This window comes from Hyla sarda, chromosome 10, assembly GCF_029499605.1.
Source record: "Hyla sarda isolate aHylSar1 chromosome 10, aHylSar1.hap1, whole genome shotgun sequence".
NCBI lineage: Eukaryota > Metazoa > Chordata > Amphibia > Anura > Hylidae > Hyla > Hyla sarda.
In genome coordinates, this window is record NC_079198.1 from 88,908,261 (window position 1) to 88,919,338 (window position 11,078).

The 11,078-nt window shown below is 42.5% G+C and overlaps 1 protein-coding gene across 3 annotated transcripts; it reads right to left on the minus strand.

The window, feature by feature from the left end:
- Nucleotides 1-2,870: 2,870 nt before the first annotated feature.
- LOC130294093 (uncharacterized) lies at nt 2,871-9,083 on the minus strand. 3 transcript variants are annotated; one of them, XR_008848379.1, is made up of 3 exons: nt 8,873-9,083; nt 3,177-8,693; nt 2,871-2,997 (listed from the first exon to the last, which is right to left on the minus strand). XR_008848379.1 is itself a non-coding variant. In XM_056543525.1 (2 exons), exon 2 carries the CDS (start codon nt 8,354-8,356, stop codon nt 3,428-3,430), a length of 4,929 nt encoding a protein of 1,642 aa, XP_056399500.1. In that variant the 5' UTR covers nt 8,357-8,693; nt 8,873-9,083; the 3' UTR covers nt 2,886-3,427. The 3 variants fall into 3 exon arrangements, 1 of the variants encoding a protein (XP_056399500.1); XR_008848380.1 differs by having other exon boundaries at nt 3,177-9,083; XM_056543525.1 differs by having other exon boundaries at nt 2,886-8,693.
- Between the last annotated feature and the right edge of the window lie 1,995 nt (nt 9,084-11,078).

Here is an 11,078-nt window from a genome sequence, read left to right on the forward strand (position 1 = left end):
ACATTTACCCATATTCAATAAGTTGGACACCCGCTACCAGCTCCGAATGCACGCTTTCATGTCTTCCTCAGGGGGATATACAGAAGTGTATGATTCAAATAGATAATTTAGATGACCCCACAAAAGATCCAATCAGGTAAAGAACGAGCGCTTGCCCATGCATCTGCTGGTCGCTGGCCCTATTACACCAGTCAATTATCCTAGGAACACTTATTTGCCTAAAATTGGCCCATGTAATAGAACTTTTAGTGGTGAGTGTATGCATGTATTACTGCATGTGGTGACTGCACTATATAGAGTATCTGTGGCTGGAACTAGCAAAGGAACAATGTAGCCACATATTGGTGGGTGCATTGTAATAAAGCTGACCTCTTTCTTATAATTGCTGCATAAATCCCCTTTAGACTAAGTTCAGCATGTAGAATTAAAAGGGTTCGGAAGGGATGAGCTGTGGTATATGCCGGCATCTCATTTTTAAGGGTTGCTGATGTATACAACAGAAATTCATGCTGGCCCTAGTGTATGCTTACACTTAGTGTATATACTGCTGGGGAGAACTTACTCCCTTACTCTATTACACACAGCCAAGAGAAGTTCAGTGTGAGATGGGCTGTGATTGGCTGAGACCGCACACATACCCCTCAGCTCTCAGCACTGAACTGCACAGTGTGTCAGCTCTGCCCAGCAGCTTGCAAAGGGAGCAGACATATACATTACAATATTCAGCACTATGCACTGAAGGCATCATGACCGTCTAGCTCAGCTCAAAGGGAAAGGGAGCTTATATTTAACTCTATACACTATATACCCTGCGCTGAGCTGGGGTCCCACATGCATTTCCTGACTTTTGTCACTGCAAGGTTGCTGCAGGACTCAATCTGCAAGCAGGACTGTAGGCAGGACTGTTAGGGGTTGAATTAACACATAAAGCTAAAACGTTTTATTAAGAAACATAATATAAAAGTAATTCAAATAGGCAAATCTATAACATAGAAATTTTTATTATTTATGACAGGTACCATTTAATATATAGGGTATAAATTAGTTTAAATGTTGTATGTTTGCTCTGTAGAACAACTAGTAACTTACAGTTGTTCATGGACAACTGGAAGCCAAAGGATATATCAATGTAGCTTGCTGACAAGAATGTAAAATTTCCCAAATCCCAGTCTGTTCAACGGCAATAAGTCTAATAGCATGCACATTAAAAACATATATCAAAGCTAAGATATCAAGCATCATGTCCATAGCAAAGATATATTTGTTTTGAAAGCCTTGACCTTTACTTTGACTTTCATTATTAGGTGTACAGATCCAAGTCCATTGCCTGGTGAAATCTTTAGATGGCTCAGTTTACAAGTGAAGCAACCACTTTGTTGTCCTTTATAACATAGCTTTATTTTATGTGCAGCTTAAATGTTGTTTTAATTAGTTTTACTCTTATGATAAAAGAACTTTTATAGCTGAATGAACCAAAGGCTGGAACAGTTCTATAAAAGAGTCATTTGCGGTTGGATGGGCCCATTAAGCAGCATAAACGTATTGGCAAGTGAAGTGTATCTAAACAAATCGATAAACCAATTTAATTTAAAGCAATGGGCGTGAAGATGGAGTGCTTTGTAACTTCAGAATGGTTCTTTACTACATTAATAAGGAACTTACAGCATAAAGTTTAAGCAGCTCTCAGTAGACCTTATGTCTTATTTTGTAGACTAGAGGCTCCTTGCTTTAAGGGTATTCATCACAATGGGTAACAGACTACAGTACTTAACCCCTTAAGGACACATGCTGTAAATGTACAATGCTGGAGCATGCTACTTCGTGCACAGTGCCGAACATTTATAGTGCAGCTATAAGGCGAACAAAAGAGCTGAGATACTGAATAAGTTCTGGCTGCTATCAGCAGCAAGAGACTAACCACTGATGGTGGAGATCAGCTTTCATGCTGATATCCGCCATTTACCCTTTATATGCCATGATCAATGTTGATCACAGCAGGTCTTGGGAAAGTGGAGATGCCAGTGGGGTCAGGGGGCTCATCCAATGCCTGAAGTGCTATTTCAGGGTTCAATTAATGCAAATGGTCACCAGAGTTCTCTTACTATTCTCGAGCATTCAGTATCTACAATCTTCTTGTCTAGTCTTCCTATGCAGGCTGTAGAAGTGGATGGCCTAGATTGCCGAGTATTGATTAGTATTATGTTAACACATAATACTGGGACATGGATATAGTTTTGCCTCTGTATAAATAATTGCTTAGACCACACATGGAGTATTGTGTTCAGTTTTGGGTTCCTGTGTATAGGAGAGATATGGCTGAACATGGAGAGGGTGCAGAGAAGGGCAACAAAGATAATTAATGGTATGGGACCAAGACAGGTTATTAAGCTTTGGGTTATTTAGTTTGGAGAAAAGATGTCTTAGGGGTGATCTGATCACAATGTACAAATATATGAATGGACAGTACAGGGATCTTTCTAGTAATCTTTTTATACCTCGGCCAGTAACCATGACAAGGTGGCATCCTCTAGGTCTAGAGGAAAGAAGGTTCCATCATCACAGACAGAGATTCTTTACAGTAAGAGCAGTGAGACTATGGAACTCTCTGCTACATGATGTTGTGATGTCTGACTTAAATAAGTTTAAGGGGGGCCTAGATGTTCTTCTAGAAAACTATAATATTACAGGTTATGACTACTAGATTTATGTGGATACAGGGATTTATTCTGAAGGCCATAATGGGGTCGGAGGTAATTGTCATCAGCCTCATGTTTTTTTCTTGTGTGCCTTCCTCTAAATCAACATAGTAAGACTTTAGGTTGAACTTGATGGTCTTTTTTCAACCTTTTAAACTATGTAAATATGTAACTTATAATGTCTCCGCTGTCTCGTGGACACAGCTTCACATCAAGTTTATACCGAATCTCAAGGAAAGACACGCTGGTTTGCTTAACTGATGTAATCTTTACTGAGATATAATGAAAGTGCGCGGTAAAACTGTAAAACAAACATATGAAAGACAAATATAAGCATGGCTATTCAAGTGCCTTACATTATGTATAGCTAATACATAGATAGTCTAACATGTGCTCACTTACTACACACTGAAAACACATTATCTATCTACAAATGCCTAGCATCTCTCTACACAGGCTAACTAACAATTCCGTACTCACAGGCTTTGGTATTTATCAGATTTGCAGTCTGTATTAGCTTTAAGAAGTCCTGTGGATCTGGTCACTGTGGTGGCTGGAGCTGGAATGAATGAGACATGCCGGAGCTAGTCCTATGCTTTAGAGAGAAGGCCCGCCTCTAGGCTTCAAGAAAATGGAGGGTCTTAAAGGAACAGACCCTGCTGAGTGCCAAGCATGTAAAATACATTGCGAAGGCAGCACACTCCCCACCTGGCATACTTTTTGTTATGCCACTAACCCTTGGACAGAAGTAAAACTACTTCAGAAATTGGCCTTGCATACACTTTGGGAATGCCCTGTCTAACAATCCTAACTTCAACCTTTCTAACTCTAGCATCACTACTAGGATCAGTCCCCACAATGAGTCCAATAGGCCACTCGTTCCTGTGGGCCTGAGAGTCTTTCAGTAGGACAAAGTCTCCAACTTGTAAATTGGGCTTGTCATCTTGCCATTTCTTGCGTGGCTGGAATATCACCAGGTATTCCTGTCTCCACCTCTTCCAGAAAATGTCCGCAAGACTTTGAACTTGTTTCCTTTGCTTGGTGTACAAGTCCTTGAGCGAATTGTGTTGAGAAATCTCTTCCGTTTTCAGAAGGCCTTGGATTTCTTCTTTAAAGACTTCCTGCTGGATGCATCTGATGATCGTGACCTTAAGTTTTCCGATTGCACGGGTCAGCGACTTCCAGCTGGAAAACCTTTCAAATCTATGAGCGCCCAGACTGTCTCTTGTAACTATAGTCCTACAAACTGTCACTTGAGGTCTTACCTCTTTGTCTTGATCTGGTTCTATGAGCTGAAAGGTCTCTACCTGAGTAGTTTCTTTGGTTTCTGGTTTACGAAGAAAGGATGGACCTACGAACCAGTTAGTTTGCTTGAGCGCAGCGGCTGGCACTAGTCTCGTCCCATGATCAGCTGGGTTCTTGTCTGTGCTGATGTGATGCCACTGTTCTGGACTTGTAGACTTTCTGATACGTGTCACTCTGTTGGCCACGTATGTATAAAATCTTCTTGAAGCATTGTGAATATATCCTAACACAATCTTGCTGTCTGTATAAAAGTTAATTGTATGGATCTCGATGTCCAGTTCTGTTGTAATCATGTCTGCCATCTCTACAGCTAAGACAGCAGCACAAAGTTCTAGACGTGGGACAGTGTGAGACGGTCTGGGAGCCAGCTTAGATTTTCCCATGAGGAACCCGACATGGCTTTGTCCCTCAGTGTCTATTACCCTAAGGTAGGCGACAGATGCGATAGCCATAGTGGAGGCGTCAGAGAATATGCATATTTCTCTTCTCTTTGTAGCAGACAAGGAAACAGATACGTATGGTCTAGGGATGTTGAGTTGTTCAAGCTCTAACAATGAGTCTTTCCACAACTTCCACTGCATTTCCTTCTCTTCAGGTAGAGGTATGTCCCAGTCACTTTGTTCTTGCTCAGTAGTGATCTGTCTCAAAAGAGCTTTGCCTTGCATGATGATGGGTGCTACGAACCCCAGGGGGTCGTAAAGACTGTTGACTGTAGATAGGACACCTCTTTTTGTGAATGGCTTCTCTTCTCTGGAGACCCTGAAGGTGAAACTGTCAGTCTTCAGGTCCCAACTAATCCCAAGACTTCTTTGCAAGGGTGGTGATTCTGTTCCTAGATCCAAGTCTTTGAGGTCTTTAGCACGGTCTTCCATTGGAAATGCTTCCATGACTCTGTTGCTGTTGGAAGCTACCTTGTTCAGTCTTATGTTGGATTCTGCCAACATTTCTCTTGTACTTTTCAGGACGTTGATAGCTTCTTCGTTGCTGGAGAAAGAAGCAAGTCCATCATCTACGTAGAAGTTCTTCATGACGAACTGTGTGGCTTCTTGACCATGTCTTTCACCTTGCTGTGCTGCTCGTCTCAGGTTGTAGATAGCTACAGCTGGAGAAGGACTGTTTCCAAACACATGTACCTTCATCCTGTACTCTGTGATTTCTTTGTTAAAGTCATTGTCTGCATACCACAGGAACCTTAAGTAGTCTCTGTGATCTTCACGAACAAGGAAACAGTAGAACATCTGTTGTACGTCTGCTGTCACTGCTACGAGTTCTTTTCTGAACCTGATGAGTACTCCAAGGAGTGTGTTGTTCAGGTCAGGTCCGCTGAGAAGGACATCATTTAGTGAGATGCCTTGGTGTTTCGCACTAGAGTCAAATACTACGCGTATCTGGCCTGGTTTCTGAGGATGGTACACCCCAAATATTGGTAAGTACCAGTGTTCTTGGTTCTCTTGTAGTGGTGGTGCCCTTTCAGCTTGATCGTTATCAAAGATCTTCTGCATGAAGGCTTGGAAGTGTTTCTTCATATTTGGCTTTCTTTGTAGCATGTGCTGTAACGAGGTGAAGCGTTTCTCTGCTTGTACTTTGTTGTCAGGAAGGCGATGGCGTGGTGACCGGAAGGGTAGAGGGGCTACCCAGCTGCCTGATTTGTCTCTGTAGACTTCTCTGTCCATGATCTCAAGGAAGAGAGTATCTTCCACCGAGGGTGCTAGCTTGTCGTCATCTCGTGTTCTTTCAAACACCTTACAGCCCAGTTCATCTGTATCTCCAGTTGAGGCTAAGTCTTCCATGCACCTCTGGATACTCCGATGATGTGTTGGGTTTACAAGTCTCTCTTTAATGTGTAGACTGTTGGTACATGGGCAAAGACAAGATGTACGACCATTCTGTAACAGATGTGTTCTGTAGACATTTACCTTTTCTGGTTTGTGGAGTCCGTCTAGACATACTTCTCCAACGATGACCCATCCGAGATCAAGGCGTTGTGCAAATGGTGCATTGTGTGGCCCATTGTACTGTTCTCTGACTTTGTGCAGTCTGAGGATATCTCTCCCAAGTAGAAGGATGATTGCAGCATCTGGATCTAGTGCTGGTATCTGGTCTGCTATTCGCACCAGATGGGGGTGATGACGAGCAACTTCAGGTGTGGGGATCTCTGACCTGTCGTCTGGTATCTCATCACATTCTATGAGGGTAGGAAGAGTCACCTTTGTCTTTCCATCTAATGACTCAATGATGTAGTTGTTTGCTCTTCTCCCTGTTGTCTCTACAACTCCAGAACAAGTCTTCAGGGTGTATGGAGTTGGACTTCCTTTGTCACCGAAGAGGTCAAAGAACTCTGTTTTTGCCAGAGATCTGTTACTCTGTTCATCCAAGACTGTGTACATCTTGATTGCTTTTTCTCTGAAGCCTGCAGGATACACCTTGACTAAGCATATCTTGGAACATGATCTGGGGCGGCCCTGCTCTGTACAGATCTCAGTACACTTTGAGGTTACTGCTGGCGTTGTACTCTCGCCTTGCTCCCCACCATGATCTTCTTGAGTTGCTGGAACTTCTTGTTTCCATGGTGGTGGTCCTGGGTGCAGTGCTGACAGGTGTTTGTCACTGTTGCACTCTGTGCATTTTATTGTTTTTGTACAGTCTTTTGCAAGATGCTGAATTGAAGCGCAACATCTGAAACAAATGTGATTGTCTTTAAGGTAAGCTTTGCGCTCTTCTAATGTCTTACTTCTGAAACTGCGACATTTTCTTAGTGGATGAGGCTTGTTGTGGATAAGACATATTTTGTCTGGCTCCTCAACTTTCTTACTTGTGTTGTCTTCCTGATTGACTGCAGACTCAGGCGAGACTTCTGTCTTCCGTACAGAAACTGTTGCTCTGCGTTCTTTGTAAGGCGTTGGATGTTTTTGCTCTACCTTTGGGGAGCTTGCAGTTCTCTTGTTCAGGAAAGCAAAGCTTGGATCATTGCGTGTTTCAGCTTGGTCTACGATGAATTCAGCAAGGAAGGCAAATGGTGGAAATGCGACTCGATGATCTTTCTTGTATCTTGATGCTTGAGTGACCCACCTTTCTTGCAAGTTGAAAGGAAGTTTCTCGATTATGGGATCAACTCCACGTGCTGTATCTAAGTATGAGAGACCTGGCAGATATCCACTAGACTTAGCGGCTTCTATTTCTAAGAGTAGGTCCCCAAACCCTCTCAGCTTTTGATTGTCTTTGTTTGTCATTCTTGGATAGTTTTCTATCCTCTTCAGAAGAGCATCTTCAATCACTTCAGGTGACCCATAGCAGTGTTCTAGTCTCCTCCACACCATTGCAAGTCCTGCTGCTGCGTCATGAACATGTACTGATCTGATTCTTTGGGCTTGCTCAGTGGACTCTGTTCCTAGCCATTTGACGAGCAGATCAAGCTTTTCTCTGTCTGTCAGATCTAAGTCTTGGGTACCGCTTAGGAAAGATGACTTCCAGGCCCAGTAGTTTTCTGGACGGTCATCGAATTTCATGAGACCAGCGCTCACTATCTCACGGCGCATCAGGAATCTTGCTACCTCTGTAGCTCTTGCTGCATCTGGTGAATACTTCCTGGGTGTAAACTCAGGGTATGGCTGCGGCTGGTAAGGCTGATGAGGTACTTGACTAAGTCTGCTTTGTTCTCCTCTGTTGTAAGTCTTTCTGCTATAATCCAGACTTGTATTTGCTTGAGGAGGGAGTACATCAGCATCCGTTTGCACTCTTGTCAGGTTGGCAGATTGGTCTCTGAGCATGCAACCACTTGACTTCCTACCCTGAGGTTCTAATTCAGTCTTGCAGTGTTGCATAGTATCAAAGTTGCTTATTGATGGTCTTGGTGCATAATTGAACTGCTGGTCAGTGTACATGGTTGCTTGTGACTGTATGTACTCACGGGTACGTTGGCTTGCGCTGAGGGGTGACATCTGGGTTTCTATGTCAGCGAACTGAGCTTCGGCAGCCCTTGTGAGAACTTCTGCCTCGGCTAAGGCTGCTGCAGCGTTTTTCTGCTGTTGCAGTAAGTGTAAAGATGCTTGCACTTCAGCTTGTTCTTTCATCAATTCAGCTTCCTGCTTTGCATAGGACGCCATTGCACAAGCTGCCTCTGCTTTCGCTCTTGCCTTAGTTGCTATGGCGCTAGCGGATGACAGGCTGGTGGTGCTTGAGTGTCTAGAACTATGGCGTTTAAATCTTGATGCATCGGCGCTAACCGAAGTTAGATTTGTTTGACTGGACGCTCTAGACAATGTTGTGCACCTAGATCTACTTCTTGGGAAGGTGTCTTCCTCTTTATAGGAGCATTGAGGGTTAACTGTCAGAGTGCTGTTCTCTGGGTTCTGCATCTTGATTTAGCTGGCAGCGTAGATAATGATGATGACTGGACACAGCACAGCGGTGATATAGCACGTGAGAGAATTAGTTTCACTTTCTAGTGCTTCGCGCCCTTACTCCGACACAGACTGCAGGGCACAGGATTTATGAGTCTTTTTTACTGCTGCGGACGATTCAAAGCTGATTAACTGCTTCTGATAACGTTTTAAAAGCCTTTTTACTATAATGTCTCCGCTGTCTCGTGGACACAGCTTCACATCAAGTTTATACCGAATCTCAAGGAAAGACACGCTGGTTTGCTTAACTGATGTAATCTTTACTGAGATATAATGAAAGTGCGCGGTAAAACTGTAAAACAAACATATGAAAGACAAATATAAGCATGGCTATTCAAGTGCCTTACATTATGTATAGCTAATACATAGATAGTCTAACATGTGCTCACTTACTACACACTGAAAACACATTATCTATCTACAAATGCCTAGCATCTCTCTACACAGGCTAACTAACAATTCCGTACTCACAGGCTTTGGTATTTATCAGATTTGCAGTCTGTATTAGCTTTAAGAAGTCCTGTGGATCTGGTCACTGTGGTGGCTGGAGCTGGAATGAATGAGACATGCCGGAGCTAGTCCTATGCTTTAGAGAGAAGGCCCGCCTCTAGGCTTCAAGAAAATGGAGGGTCTTAAAGGAACAGACCCTGCTGAGTGCCAAGCATGTAAAATACATTGCGAAGGCAGCACATAACTATAGCTATGAACAGTATGTTGCGATCTAATGTTTGCATATAAAATTTAACCCCCCTTTTTTCACATAAAAAAATAAACAACAAAAAAGCAACATATTCTGTGTTTTCCACGTGTAGTAAAAAATTTGCCCTCATACAGCCCCGTGTACAAAAATATTTAAAAGTTATTGGGATCAGAATAGGAGGACAATACAGTGTTTTCACATTGAATTATTACATCTTTACATGAATAGTTGATGTTCATCCCCAAAGTGAGAGCATTGTTTATTTCAAAAGAGGAACAACCTTGACATAGCAAGACAATGAATAGAAACCATAAACATAACCAACCTGGCATATAACTGTTTTGTTCAACTTTTTAAATGAATAACATATTTAGAGATGAGCAAATTTTTAAAAAATTCGATTCGGCTGATTCGCCGAATTTTCCCAAAAAAGTTTGTATCGATCCAAATTTTTTCGCGGTGAATCTATATTAAAAAAGGCTATTTCTACCCTACATACAGCTTCTATAGGGGTAAAGAACACTTTGCTGTGTTCTAAAACGCATATGGAGTGTGCTGGGGTAGTGAAATAATAATGTTATTCAGAATAACATGCAGATTATCGGCATCGATTTTAGAATTACTGCAGCACAGCAGCACAATGACAGAGCCTTCTGGTGGCATCAGTGTCAGGAGACCATATAGTGACTGAATGACATAGCGTGGAGGTGTTGGCAGCATGAGGAGACCATATAGCGGCTGAATGGCACAGCGTGGAGGTGTTGGCAGCATTGGGACACCATATAGTGGCTGAATGACACAGCTTGGATGAGGCTGAAGCATGAGGACACCATATAGTGGCTGAATGACACAGCGTGGAGGTGTTGGCAGCATGAGGAGACCATATGGTGGCTGAATGGCACAGCGTGGAGGTGTTGGCAGCATGAGGACACCATATAGTGGCTTAATGACACAGCATGGACATGTTGACAGCATGAGGAGACCATATAGTGGCTGAATGACACAGCATGGAGGTGTTGGCAGCATAAGGAGACCATATAGTGGCTGAATGGCACAGCGTGGAGGTGTTGGCAGCATGAGGAGACCATATAGTGGATGAATGGCACAGCCCGGAGTTGCCAGCAGCATGAGAAGGCACTAGGCCTTCACAAACCCTAAGATTAAAAGATGAATTAAGAAATTTAAACTGAAGATTTTGGATAGCGGGTGCTACCTATGAGAAAATTTAAAATTCCCACACCCAGACCCCACAGCTGCATCAGCAAACCATATATTGCCTGAATGACACAGCCAGGAGTTGGCTGATGCACGAGTACAAAGCAGGGCTTCACAATTCCCCCCAAAAAACAACACAATTTTAGACATTTTTTAAAAAGATTTTGGATAGTGGGTGCTACCTATGAGAAAATGTGAAATTCCCAGACCCAGGCCCTACAGCGGCATCAATAACCCATATATTGCCTGAATGACACAGCCTGGAGTTGGCTGATGCATGAGTACGCACCAAAGCTTCACAATCCCTAATAAAAAAGACAAAATTTTTGTGCTCTCTATATATTACCAGAATGACGCAGCCCATATTCTGTGTTTTCCACGTGTAGTAAAAAATTTGCCCTCATACAGCCCCGTGTACAAAAATATTTAAAAGTTATTCGGATCAGAATTGGAGGACAATACAGTGTTTTCACATTGAATTATTACATCTTTACATGAATAGTTGATGTTCATTCCCAAAGTGAGAGCATTGTTTATTTCAAAAGAGGAACAACCTTGACATAGCAAGACAATGAATAGAAACCATAAACATAACCAACCTGGCATATAACTGTTTTGTTCAACTTTTTAAATGAATAACATATTTAGAGATGAGCAAATTTTTCAAAAATTCGATTCGGCTGATTCGCCGAATTTTCCCAAAAAAGTTTGTATGGATCCAAATTTTTTCGCGGTGAATCTATATTAAAAAAGGCTATTTCT

Excerpts from the sequence above, each read along its gene's own strand:
- LOC130294093 (XM_056543525.1), bottom strand. The coding sequence starts at position 8,356 with ATGCAGAACCCAGAGAACAGCACTCTGACAGTTAACCCTCAATGCTCC.